This window comes from Bidens hawaiensis, unplaced genomic scaffold (genome assembly GCF_021521415.1).
Source record: "Bidens hawaiensis isolate Kalapana, Puna unplaced genomic scaffold, B.hawaiensis_p1.1 tig00006555_1, whole genome shotgun sequence".
Lineage (NCBI taxonomy): Eukaryota > Viridiplantae > Streptophyta > Magnoliopsida > Asterales > Asteraceae > Bidens > Bidens hawaiensis.
This window is the reverse complement of record NW_027491442.1, coordinates 960,067-974,745: the sequence shown is the minus strand read 5'-3', so window position 1 is coordinate 974,745 and position 14,679 is coordinate 960,067. Positions and strand designations below refer to the sequence as shown.

Sequence of the window (14,679 nt, the reverse complement as noted above, 5' to 3'; positions counted from 1 at the left end):
GGCCATCGTCTGGTGACAGCGAGTGAAAGAACGACACGTATAGTTGTGGATTTCACAACTGGACTAAAGGTCTCGTGATAATCAATACCCGGTTGTTGGTGAAACCCCTTGGCAACAAGACGTGCTTTATAGCGCTTTATGGCGCCAGTTTGGTCACGTTTTAATTTGTACACCCATTTGCAAGCAACTACATTAACATTGTGACCCTGAGGAACTAAGGTCCAGGTGCCATTCCTGATTAGGGTTGAGTACTCTTCAGCCATAGCATGACGCCATTTAGGATCTTTGTTAGCAATGGTAAATGAGGTGGGTTCGGTAACAGAACCAATAGTGGTATAGGTGTGAAAGGAATGAGCATTATATTTGGTGGTTTGTTTAGGGTTAGACCGAAGGTTTTTAGGACGAACACGAGGTAGAGAGGGCTGGTCAGAAGAGCAAACGGGAGCAACAGGCTGCTGGTCGGAAGAGGAGACAGGGGCTGCTGGTTTGGGACGCCTGCTGTATGTGCGAAACGGCGGAGATTGGGTTGTAAGAGATGGGTTTGCAGCTTCTGGTTGTATTTGGGCTTGAGGAGAGGGTGGTGGTGTGGAAGGGGCTGAAGTAGATTGGGTTGTTGGTGTGTGAGGAGGAGTTGTTTGGGCTGGAATGAATTGATTTGTAGGTATTGCAGCTAATGGAGAAAAATCAGTTGGGTAGGATGAAACATAGGGAGATTGAGTTGGTGTAGTTGGAGGGTCGGTGTGGGTGTGGGAAGTATGGAAAGGAAAGTTTGATTCGTTAAAACGAATGTGGTGAGCGACGTAGATGCGATCAGAAGTAGGATCAAAGCATCTATAGCCATGATGAGAGGTGCTATACCCAAGAAACGCACAAGATGTGGAGCGGAAATCCATTCTGTGTTTGTTGTAAGGACGAAGATGAGGGTAACATTGACACCCAAAAACCCGAAGGAAAGAGAAATCAGGTTTATGATTGAACACTTGTTCAAAAGGAGAGGTGTTTGAGTTTGTCCGGGATGGCATTCGATTAATTAAGTAAACAGCGGTGTCGAAAGCGTAATGCCAAAAACGTTGTGGAACATTTGATTGGGCAAGTAAGGTTAAACCGGTTTCAACCACATGTCGATGATGACGCTCTACAAAACCGTTTTGTTCACTCGTATGTAGACAAGATAATCGATGGATGATACCGAGACAGGAGAAAAACTGTGAAAGATTCCGAAATTCTCCTCCCCAATCGGTTTGAACGGATTTTAACTTAGTGTGGAATTGCCGTTCAACCATCGCTAGAAAACATTTAAAGGTGGCATACACATCAGATTTAAGTTTTAACGGGAAAATCCACATAAACCGGGAAAAATGATCAGCACACAATAAAAAATAACGATGCCCATCAGAAGAGGTAACAGGAGCAGGTCCCCACACATCACAAAAAACTAAATCCAAAATACCATTGCTTTTATAAGTAGATGGTGACAGATGAAGTTTGGAAGATTTTCCAACTGGACATGAATTACAAAAAGAAACAGAACTCTTATTAGAAAGAGGTAAACAGTACTTAGAAAGCATAAATTGTAAAAGGTCTTTATGTGGATGAACAAGTCTTTGATGCCATGTGGTGGAGGAAGCACGTGTGGTTGAAAAGGCAACTTTGTGAACATGCTCAACCCTAGGAAGACAAAAGGAGTATAGCCCACCATTACTTGGACCCGTGAGGAGGGTGGTGCATGTAAATATGTCCTTCACAGCAAAAAAAGTAGAGTGAAATTCAAAAAACACATTATTATCATGGCAGAATTTTTGAACCGAAAGAAGTTTTTGTTTAATTTCGGGAACATGAAGAATATTTGTGAGAGAAAAAGTTTTGGTTGGTGAGTAAAAACGAGAGGAACCAATATGTAGAATGGGTAACCCCTTACCATTGCCAACATGAAGATTGTCTTCGCCATGATACGGTTGTGCACCATCAAAGTCGGAGAGATCTGGTGCAACATGATTGGTGGAACCCGTGTCAGGAAGCCAAGAGGATGATGCTTGTGAGCGGTAATCAACAAAGTTGGCTGAAGGTTGTCTTCCCCTTAATGTGGCAGGGTCACGGTTGGGGCATAGTGAAGGAACATGAGCAATACCATACCTGGTACATGTACCATGAACGGTGTTTTGGTTTGAAGCCCAAGAGAACTGGCTACGATTTCCTCCTCCCTGGTTACGGTTGGTGTTGTAATTACCCCTACCGCGGCGATTGTATTGATCACGACCCCTATTTCCACCAGACCAATTAGAGTAAAAGGCCTGTGGGGATGGTGAAACCTGCTGAGTTGCGGGTTGTAGTGTAAGGCCAAGCTGACCAACTAGTTGTTGTAGTTGTTTAAGTGCTGGTTGAGAGCGAGAGACACTAGTAGTGGCAGCAGATTCATGGCTGTTTGTAACAGCAGTGAACGCCTGAGCAGGAGAGATATCAGGTAGGGATTTCTTGACCATGTGATCATGGTCAGATAAAAGACCATGAAGTTCGGTAAATGCAGCTGGAAATTGACGAGTCAGAATAGTTGTTTTGAAACTGTTGTATTCTTCTCGAAGTCCTGATATCACAAGCTGGACAAGATCCTTTTCTTTCACAGGTTCTCCAATATTGGCCAAAGCATCTGCATATCCCTGGGCTCGGGTGAGATAGGCTGAGGAAGTTTCATCACCTTGCATCTGGATCTTAAGCAGTTGGGTTTTAAGAGTAAATTCTCTTGAGGAAGTATGAGGCGCATACGCACGTTCAAGAGAGATCCAAAGATCTCGTGAAGTACGTCCCTGAACATGCTGGAAGGACGCCTCAGAGATGGTAGATATGATCAGCATCCGAACATGGGCATCATTGGCAGTCCATGTCGAGAAATTAGGGTTTGGATTGGAAGTTGGTTCATCTTTGTCTTTTCCAGAACTAGTGGCAGAACCTATATTTTCTGGTGGACACGGTATGGTTCCGTCCACATAACCAAACAGATTATTGGTAACCAAAAAGGGTTGGATCATGGTCTTCCAATAGCCATAGTTTGTTGGTGATAAGGTGAAACCAAACTTATGAGAATTATGGGCTGTTTTCTCAGTTGTGGTAAACGCAGCAAGGAGAGCCATTGTTTGGATGTGTCAGAAAACAAGATGAGCCGGACTGTTGTGTCGGCGGTGGCGGCAGAGAGACTAGGCTCTGATACCAAGTAAAACTTGGTAATTGTATATTGTATTTGAATGTCTATGTACAAGATGAATATAGGGATATATAAAGGGATTACAACTGAAACCTACAGACCATCCATGTCCCTTGACTCTACATATTCAGATCCCTTATGACTAAACATATTCTGTCTAATACTCGGGGACAGTGAAGCAACTCATATACACTGCTTCTGTTGTTGCAGCTTCCCCTCTAAAAGATGACGGGAGTGGTTATCGGATCACAATTGATGAGAGTTGTTGGACACCCCTTCATCTCAATGTCCCTTACTCAAATGATTTCTTGAAGGTTTTATCTAATTTCATCGGATTTATATATACTTAGGAGTTTAATTTAAAGCTTCTCAGGACCCGTACTCTTTTAAGCTATTTGCATAATAACCATCTTTTAACACTCATTGATCTTCAAATATTTTATTTCTTTAACAATAAACCTTTTAGTTTCCTTAATAATGAGTTGATTGAAAGTGCCACTCGCCACGAAACACAGGGTAAAGAATCCTCATCGATTATAAGTACCATAAATTAGTTAGAATTAATAACAAAAATGTTTTAGAAATCTAATCATCTAAACATTCAATTTTTAGTTTACTTCAAGTTTTCTAAATTATTTTGTTGTTGTTTTCCTTAGGACTACACAATAGCGAAAACAAAATCGGAGCAAGAAATATTTAAAATGGGGGAAGAGAAAGCAAATGAGCTTGAAGTTGTGACATTATCACATTAGGTTGTGGGGTGGTGGGTGTAAGGGGATGTCTACCATACCCCACAGGTAGTTTGTTGCTCTTCATAGCGCAAATTGTCAATAATGCCATAAATTACCAAGCACTAAGGTACCTAGAAGAATTGCTAGGGAAAGTTCCGATCATTCACATCGAGAATGTTTGTCGAGCACATATTTTTTGTGCCGAGACACCATCAGTTAATGGAAGGTTCTTATGTGCTAGCTCATATGTAACAAGTGCGCAAATTGCAAAATATTATCAGAAAACCTACCCACAATTGAACCAAGAGTAAGTTTTGTAAAAGCATCATACTAGTTTGAGACATATAAGGGATGACATAATGTTTGACTATATATGTGCTAAATCATCATGGATTTATTTCTTGTTTTAGGTATATGAAAGAACAAGGGAGAGAAATCGAATGGGGATCGAAGAAGCTTGAAGATAAAGGTTTTTCGTACAAATATAGTACCAAGATGATCTTAGATGATTGTCTTGAATTTGCAAGGAGATCTGGCTTTATATAGCACTAACTAATACTTGGTTGTATCAGCTTGTAAGGTTTATTAAACAATGATTTCTATACTGGAATTATGGTTATTGGCTATAGTTATTATAGAAAACAATTCACTTTCCTATGAAAACTTCCTAGTTCCTACATGTAAATCCAACAAATTTTAGAGAAATACCAACAAAGAAAAACCATTCTTGATTTTGCTACGGTATCGCAACAAAATAGTAACAATACAAATTTTTTGTTGGAAAATTATTGCTAACCCTCCAACAAAAAGTACATTTACCAATTATGTTTATTATTTTTGTTGGAAAACTGCTGAAAAACGTTAAAAATATAATTAATTGTGACATCTTCGGTGTGAAAAGTTGTTAAAAAATGCTGGAAATGCTTTTTCAAAACATTTGTTTTCCCACACGACTTTTTATTGGAAAATCATTAGAAAATAAGTTTTTCAACAAATTTTAAGATATCTTTAGAAGTAGGAGTCATCTTGACCTGGAGTAGGAGCGGAGTCGGGTCCTCCCCGGTAACCAAAGTCACAAATCAAGGATGTTTTTTTTTAAAATATCCCACGCCTCGATATTTAAAAAAAACCTTGTGAGTGTGTCGGCAATCACAATGCGCTTGAGCATACGAATCTCGACAAGTGCCCCTACGTATAATCGGTGGATTTGACCAACTTTTGTTTTAAGATCCCGCCACTTTGAGTTGACTTGGTGGACGGTACGATCCCCGACGCCTCTAAATTGAACTTACACCGTTTGAACTGCAAGCCAAAATTGGGCTTCCAATGTGACATTTTCCATTACGTACATCCGAACGTTCGACAACACGACCTCATCATCATAAGGGATGGATCTTATAATGGACCAGGTGGGCCTTGGCCCATCAGCTTTTTCGCTTAGTATGGTAAATTTTTTCCAAAAAGTAAAAAAAAATATACATTTATTGAGTTTGATTCATCCAATATTATTTGTGTCTGAGCCACACTTGAATTTTTTTTAAATAAATCCCTTAAAGCCAAAGAACGGGAAACCGTTTACCTAAGAAATCTTTCCCTCGCATCTAGTCTTTGTTTGTTTAAAGAAAATTGTTTTTTATGTGTAAGAACAGTAAGTTAAATTATTGAATTGATGTTTTAGTTGAATGATTGAACATAGAGTTTTTATTGTTTGACCCAACCCGAACCAGATTGCTAACCCGAAACTTAAAAGTAAGAAAAAAATTGAGTCTCGTGACTTTCAGTCCATTCATACTAGACGTTGAAGATCCGTCATTAATCATCGTAGCTCCACATCAATGGTCCTACTCTCAGAGGCTATTTTTTGGATTGTGTTTTGAAACAATTAACTTTTTAAAAAAGGTTTGAGATGAAATGATGAATGAGTATTTTAAAAAATGGCTGAAATGATTAAATACTTACAGAGTAAACATATTTTTTTTCCTTCATATTACCGTCAAAAATGGTAATATCACCATTACTACTATATATAAATTAGAACTTTGGTGACGTAAGTGTCCTATTGGGTCAGTTGACGGCACCGTATTAGTCCGTGATTTTTTTTTTGTTTTTGTTTTATTCAGTTTAGTTAGCATAACGAACGTAAGAGAAACCAACCAAATGTCAATTTTTTTTTTGTTTTAGTTCTGCTACCATAATGAAGCTGACTGAATTGAAATCGATCAAATTCGAGTAGCTCGCCTCTTCAACACATGTGACTAACAATGCAAGGGTTTTTACCAACGTGCAAGTTTACCTCCCCCCCCATTGGTCCCGTAATAAAGCGAGTTGCTGATACCCTCTTCTCGGCTCCTTCTTCTCCTTCTTCCATAACGTGAGCTCGGAGAAGAAAGAGATAGGAGGGTCCTATGGAGAAGTGGTCAGAAATCCATAATAGAGTCCGACCACAATGATCGAATTGATTATCTTCATGCATAAGGATACTAGATTACCTAGTAGAAAAGATTTCAAAATCATCACAAACCTCCATTTTTCTTTTCTATTGCAATTTCTGAATTATCATAGGATGATTTTGAAACTTTCCATTAGGCCTGTAAACGAACCGAACGTTCGGTGACTATCGTGAACCGTTCGGCGGGAAGTTCATTTATGTTCGTTTATTTAATAAACGAACGAACATGAACAAAAAATTTGTGTTCGTTTAATTAAACGAACGAACATGAACACATGTTCCGTTCGTTCATTTATGTTCATGAATGTTCGTTTATGTCTGTTTATTTATGTATTAATATTAATAGAAAATAATTAAATATTATCTGGATATGTCATCTGCTTAAAGGTTTTATATTTGTTAATTTGTGTTCATTTAAGTGTTTTCATTTAAGTTCGTTTATATTTGTGTTCATTCATGTTTGTTCATACATGTTTGTTCATACATGTTCGATTATCTTTATTCAGTTATGTTAGTTTAGATTTTAAACAAACGAACACAAATGTCCATTTTTAAATAAACGAACATGAACATAAATATTTGTTCGATTAAGTGTCCGTGTTCTTTTAAAGTTAAATGAACGAACACGAACATGCCCTTGTTCGTGTCCATTCGATTTGTTTACGGGCTTTCATTATTCACATTGAATACATCGGTCTCAATCTCTAGGCTCTGCCGATTTTATTTGTGTTCGTGAACCGTTTGTGTACACATTAATTTCCTTAATAAACGAACACGAACATAAAATCTCGTTCGGTAAGTGTTCGTGAACCGTTCGTGAACACGTTATTTACTTAACGAACGAACATGAACAAGGCCTTGTTCGTGTTCGTTCGGTTCGTTTATAGCCCTAGTTTCCATATATATAAAAGAAATAGAAAGAGATAGACTTGGGTCCACCTTCATATGTATATATATTTTTTCCTTTTTTTTTAGCTCTAGTGCTGTAACGAGCGTAATCAAAATCGACCGAATTTTTCTTGAATTAACAATGACCGAGGCTGACAACGCTTGTATTTCCACTGCCCATGTTTGCATACCAAATAAACATCCTTTAAATATTTTGTATTTTATATGTTAATATGACGAATTAATTTTTTAGGCTTTAACGATCAAACTTTACCAACGATGTTTATACCTTAACGAACGTAACAGATTGACTGAATTCGCGTTGACTCATCATCGCAACGCCCGGGTATCAACGCTGGAGTTTTGTCAGCTGTCCCGACACAACACACCGGACAGAAGAACTAGTTGGGATACAAAAATCATAGCGAAGTACAGCGAAATAAACAAAGACCGTTGAGATAGGTCTAATCAGTACCGCCAGTCATAAGACGGTGTTCCCGACCATCCCACTCGACACCAAAGGGATCCCGAGTCACACAAACACCCCTCTCATCGTACTTAAACCACCTCAAAACATGCCTTCCAAACTCCAAACACAAACACAAACACACATGAAACATCCAAAGTACAACCCCAAACCCTACCCCACCACCCAATCAATGTCTCCAACAATCTTCAACCTCCCACAAGACATCCTCTTCAACATCCTCTCTCGTCTTCCCACCAAATCCTTAACCCACTTCCTACCAGTCTCCACTTCATCTCCACCCTTGATCTCCAACCCATCCTTCACCCACCTCCACCTCACCACCACCATCACCGAAAACCACCGCATATTAATCTACTACGAGTCCACTGACTACCTCACCCACTTCTACTCCCTCAAACCCCCACAAACAATACATCTTCAACCACCCTACAAAACCCTTCATGGGTACCTTCAGATTGTGGGATCCGACAAGGGTTTGATATGTTTGTTTGATACTAATTATTATTCTAATGTTGGGATGGTTATTCTATGGAACCCTTGTATTCAAAAGTTTAGGATTGTTGGTGACCCTCATGATGTTAGTGATCAGTTTTCGCATTTCGTTTTCGGGTTCGGGTTTGTTTCGAGGAGTTGCGAGTTTAAGGTTGTGGAGATTGGTTATGATTTGGAGGATTTTAAGAGGAAGAATTATGTGTCGGTTTATTCGGTTCGGAGTAATTCGTGGGAGAAAAAGAACAGTGTGGGTGCGAGTGCGCCTTGTTATTTGAATAAGGGTTGGTCTAGTAGTGTGTTTGTGAATGGTTTTGTTAATTGGTTGGGGTTTAAAGACGAGGGAGCGGGTGCGGGTGCGTGTAGATATGTAATGGCGTTTGATTTGGAAAATGAGCGGTTTCGAGTTTTTGGTTTACCGGAGAGTATTAGTATTGTCCCGAGTTATAATCAAGTGACTATAGATTCGTTTGGGGAGGAGGGTGAGTCGTTGTCATTGTCGTTGTGTGCTCGTTACGTTGAGGTTAATGTTGAAAAATGGGATGTTTGGGTGATGGGCGATTACGGGGTGGTGGAATCTTGGAAGAAAGTTTTTGTGGTTTCGCAGCCTTTGTTGATTCCACCGTTGTTGATGAAAAATGATCGGGAGGTTTTGATTGCGATGGAGGATGGAAGGCTTATGTTGTTGGATGCGATCAAGAATGAGGTGAAGAATCTCGAGACAGTAGGTTTGCCTCGTTCTTTCCGTGCTATTAGGTATACCGCTAGTCTAGCTATGCTTCATGGTTAAGGGCAAGAATTTAGTGACTTTTTTGGTTTAATTATGCGCGTTGAGTTCATGTTTTTTGGTATGTGTTACATAGTGATTCAATTGTGTGATTAGATACATATATTGCTAAAGAATAATGGGTTATATGTTTTGGTTCTAGACTTCTAGTCACATTTACTATTGCAGATGTTTGATATGGTCTAGTTGTAAATAATTATGTCATTATGTGGTTATTTTAGAAATGAGACTAATGGTAAAAACACAAATGCTGTAAAGTTATTAGGCGGCGAGTGTTATTAGGCGGCGAGTATCCTTAAAACAAGTTATTGTGGTATTAAAACACAATAAGCAGATAAACAACTCTAATAAGCAATTCGGTTGCGGTTTTTAATAAACTTCCTCCATGGTGATTTTACAACCCTTAAAAGTATGGTGAATCTGCACTCTTCATTACTGCACAAAGTGCTGTCTCAATGATGTCATTGTAATGTTTGATATACCTAGAGAACATGTGGGCCGGTTCGGGTTTAGCAGAATAATGGGTCAGAACGGATCTGGGTATGATGAGTTCTTGTCAAAACAGGTTGTTTTAAAAAATATTATTTTTGGTTTGGGTTAGAATGAGTTTTTGATAAAAATGTGTGGGTCCAAACACATATGGGTCATGATGAGTTCTTGTCAAAACTGATTGTTTTAAAAAATATCATTTTTGGTTTGGGTCAGAATGAGTTTTTGATAAAGTCCAAACATATTGTTTTAAAAAGGTATATTGGTTTTTATTAAGCCCAACTATCGTCTTTTGGTCACTACCGATCCCAACTAACGAATTGGCTGCTGACGGTCCCAACCTTTAACGTATTTGTTCCTAACGGTCCGCGACTAACAGAATCCTAACGTCGTTAGTTTTCGGTTGCCGGAAAAACGTTTTTGGCCGGAAAACTCAAATTTTCCCCCAAAAACTCAACATTTTCGTCCCAAACATCTTGGGAACTTTGTATCAGACCTTTAGGAACCTTTTTCTAGTAAAAGCACCAAGTATTGAGGTCGCCGGAACCCTTGAACCATCGGCGGAATTGATTGATGGTGCTCAAGTTGTGGTAGTTGGTTGGCGGTGAGTCAATTGGTGGTGGTTGTGGTGTTTATGTGGTGTTTTCCGGCAACAAATTTGACTTTTCCGGCAAAAAAACGTTTTTCCGACGACCTGAAACTAACGCCGTTAAGACTATGTTAGTCGCGGACCATTAGTAACAAATACGTTAAAAGTTGAGACTGTCAGTATCCAATTCATTAGTTGGGACCGGCAGTAACCAAAAGACAATAGTTGAGATTAATAAAAACCAATATACCTTTTAAAAATTGTCAATTTATGCTAAAAACATCCTTGTTTAGTCACCTGGCTTTCCAAGAAGATAGGAACAAGAAAATCAAATTCATAAATCTTAATCAGTATTCTAAAGCGAAAATTAATGACGCTTTGTCTTTACTAAAAAGATTCTGGTGAAGGCAACAAATCAGTAAAACCAATATAGTTGAAAAATAGTGATAAATGGTTTTGACTCTTAAGCTGAAGAATACAAGTTTAAATAGGATTGGAAATTTGCATTTTGACATGAACATATGACTAACATTTTTTCCATATAAGAGTAATCCAGACACAATTTTTCAAATTCACGTTATAAACATTCAAACAGACCAAATTAGAACTCAAAAAATAAGTGATCCTCATACACCACCCCATGTTGACTGGACATGTCTATACGACTCGTATAGGACTATACAGCCGTATAACATGACTTACAGGGGACAAAATAATAGCTTTTTGCAGCCTAAACAACCGTATAGACATATACGAGCCGTATATGTGTTTAATGGCTCATATTGCTCCCTGACATGCCATAAAACCTATACGGTCGTATAGGGCTACCGTATAGAAAACTTCTGCAGAAAAAGTCAGTCCACCTTTGACCACTGTTAAGCGCTGCCGAAAAACGACTATACGAGCCGTATATTGCTATATGACCCGTATAGATAGATTTTCAGGTCCCTAAGCATAAAACATGAAAGATTTTTATGATGGTTGATAAGATTAAGCTGACGTATTTTAAGGTGAACTGTTTACTTTTATGTATTCTGACCATGTGTTTGGAACATGATGTATTTTGAGGTGCACTTTTATTTTTATGTATGTAAACCATATGTATGTAAACATATGGTTTATGCATGTAAACCATATGTTTATTAAAAAAAAAAAAGTTTGTCAGTATGTTTTGGTCAAATGTTTTCTTGTTTGCTTAATCATTAATTAATTATTGTGTATAAACTATTATAAAGTGTAACATAATATAATCTTAACCGAATGTTCTCGGGGTACAACTACAAATTATTTAGCCGAGTATGTTATGTAAATGTTAATAGACAATTTTTTCAATTCTAAAATATCATATTTAGCCAAGTATGTTATGTACTTAATACATTAAAATGTAAGATATCAACGTATTAATATTTAAAATTGTGTCCAAAAAACTGTACGGCCCCGTATACGAGGCATTACAAACAATGACCGACAAGCATCTAACACAAACTGACACGATTCAGGTGCTATACGACTGTATAGCCCTATACGAGCCGTATAGGAAAAAAAATGGTGTGTGAGGATCTCTAGTGGCGTGGGAGGATCCTAAAGCCTTGCAATATTACAAAACAGACTTCGAATATGTTGTTCTCATCGAAAATGAGAATTCAAAACTCACCAAGCTATGTATATGTCCTGGGGTTGGTAGCCCAGTAGTAAAGACATCTCTTAAACACTTAAAAGGTCTTGGGTTCGAGTCTCATGAACAACAAAGAAATTTGACTTTCAAAAGAACTTACGATCAAGTTGGGAACATATGATAGAAATCTCATCTGTGTGAAACCGAAGTTCAATTTAAAAATAGTAAGACGCGAACCCATCTATTTGTTTGGACGATTAGATTCGAAACTTTTCAAACCCAACCAAATGCCATAGTACACCTAAATCAAAGGTAGACATAAGTATACATATATTATTGAAATATGTCTAATCAAAAGTATTTTAATACTTCATAAATATGTTTAAGCTCAATTGGTATAATCCAAAGTTTTCAAACCCTAATTTTTTTTTTCTTTTTTGGTTCATATATTTTTCTAGCTTCAACATTAAAAGATAGTGTTTACATTGACACAAAAATCAAACGGGCAACAAGGTGCTCTGCTAGCCCTTTTTATATGGCGAAACTAAATCGTTTAATGTTGAAATATGTCTAAATCAAAAGTATTGCAAGTTTTAGTTAATGAGGGTTGGACTTGGTTAATTGACAAGCGGGCTTGGAGATGGTCTAGTTGTTGATTGACTTGATGGTTTGTAGCTGATTGGCAGTTTGTGGGCTTAAGTTTTTCTCACATAGGCATAGAGGTGCACAAATCAGTTAACCGGTTAACCATTAACCGATTAATATGCTAACCGGTTTTTTTGGCAGGAATTAACCGGTTAGACCGGTTTTTCGGGTCGGGTACTAACCGGTTTGACCGAACAGGTTAATAACCGGAAAAAAACTGTTTTTTAATAAAATAATAATAAAAAAATCGGTTAACCGGTTTGAAATCAATAATATAAACCGGCAACTAACCGGCGGTTAGGATCGGTTAGTAACCGGTTAGGATCGGTTAGTAACCGTTTAGTAATCGATTACAATTTCGGGTACGAACCGGTTAGAAACCGGTTAACCGGTTTCTGTGTGCACCTATACATAGGCCTGGGTTCTGTATATGGTTTTGAGAGAATGGTTTCAGGGTTTATCAATCTCGTTCCGTTCTCTATCATTGCTCTCATTGGAGCTTCGTTTAGTTTTAGTTGTTTGTCTTTTGTCCATATTTTTGAACAAGTTATCGTATCTAGTCATCTCGATGATGATCTGAGTTCTTTTTTATTGATGTTATTTGTATACGTTCTTCAGTCTTGAGTTCATATTGAGATTTGAGGAAAACGTTCTTGGTTTGAGATAATAAATGTCATATTCAGTGTTTGTTACACTTACGATCAATTTCCCGTATTTGATAGGAACCTCATATGTGTGAAACCCAAGTTCGACTTTTAGAACTATCAAATCACCATCTGTTTGCTTTGACAATCTTGTCAATAATTCGAAAAGTCTCAAAACATATATAGATGTCACAAATTGTAAAGGTAGACAAAAGTTGGCATAGTCCTTATGGATGGCTAATGAGTTGACTGGCGACGGTTTTTTCTCTTGCGATTTGCTAAATTGTTTATTTTGTTATTTCTATTATATTATTATTATTATTTTGAAAATCAGTTCAAAATACTATAAATATATTTAAAAATATTATTGGATTTGTTAACATCATTAACATAATAATTCAAGTCACACGAGCCAAGTCCATATATACATTAGCCACACATCCACAAAACATGATATTTTGATTCAATAGTTTAATAAGACAATAGTTAACAATTTAATAAGACAACAATTTGAGTAAATACAAATCTCATGCATGTCGTTCGATTAAAGTAACAATTTCAATCCAATAGTATAGCTTTTTGTAGGGATACTATGTTTGTATTTAAAACAAAACGACTGAAATACCCTTGTATGCGAATAGAAAAATTTAGCAAAGTTAGTTAGATGGACAAAAAATGACAAAAATTTAAAAACCCGGTCACGCAATAGATACCTATTGAATTGAAATCATTATTTTAGCAATTTTGTATGATAGAAAACTGTACTTAACTTTAATGACTTTGGATTTGAGGTTGTATCAAAGATATCTTATAACTCTTCAAACATATTTACATTTGATGTATTTTTGTTAGAAAAAATGTTGAGTTGTTTCTGGCTACTCGATACAAACTCGCTAAAAACACTAATTAAGTTGAGTTTATACGAGCCCGAGCTATATCTGGAGTGTATATTAAAGGTTATTTAATAAACAAATTTGAGCCATATACCGAGCTTAGCTAAACTGGTGAGTCTAAACTAGGCTAATTACTAATTATTGTAATAAGCACATAATAACTTTACTATATACGAAGTTATAAAAAAATAACCAAATAATATTTATTTTTTAACAAAGTCATAACTATAATATTTATTTATGTGCCGATGGCAAGTTTGAAAATTGTTTAGCGAATCAAACTAGAGCTTTTTAGAATAGAGTTTAAAACGAGCCAAACTTAAATTCTTTTAAACTAAAACAGTCAATCCCGGGTTTAGCCAAACTCAAACTTGCTCAACTCATTTAGGGGTGTTTGAAATTATTTATTTTCACGAACTTATATATTATTAACTTTTTAAAAAGTCAATAAGTTGTTTAAATTGCTAATTATGTTGTGAGAGGATACATTAATAAGTTAGAATATTTTGACTTATTAATTTTTAACAAATAAAAGTTATAAGGAGGTAAAATAAGGAATTCAAAACACCCCAAGATTCATAACTTTCTCGAGATCATCCGCGCGATTGATCATTAGTGTTATATTATATGGCCCTTGCTCATGCCACTTACTTTTTGACAAATGCTTCCAAATTGGCGTCTATTTTTAGTCAAGCATGCATAACGTTATCAATAGTATTGATTTGTGATTTATTGGAAAAAAAGACAAGAAGTTTGAATGAAAAATATACGGGG

General features: G+C 37.0%; 2 protein-coding genes across 3 annotated transcripts in view; both read left to right on the top strand.

The window, feature by feature from the left end:
* The window catches only part of LOC143632927 (NADPH HC-toxin reductase 1-like), a 42,327-nt gene that overhangs the window by 4,211 nt on the left and 23,437 nt on the right, over nt 1-14,679 (top strand). The window lies entirely within an intron of this gene.
* LOC143632926 (F-box/kelch-repeat protein At3g06240-like) lies at nt 7,876-9,059 on the top strand. Its single transcript, XM_077101332.1, has one exon. It carries the CDS (start codon nt 7,876-7,878, stop codon nt 9,031-9,033), a length of 1,158 nt encoding a protein of 385 aa, XP_076957447.1. The 3' UTR covers nt 9,034-9,059.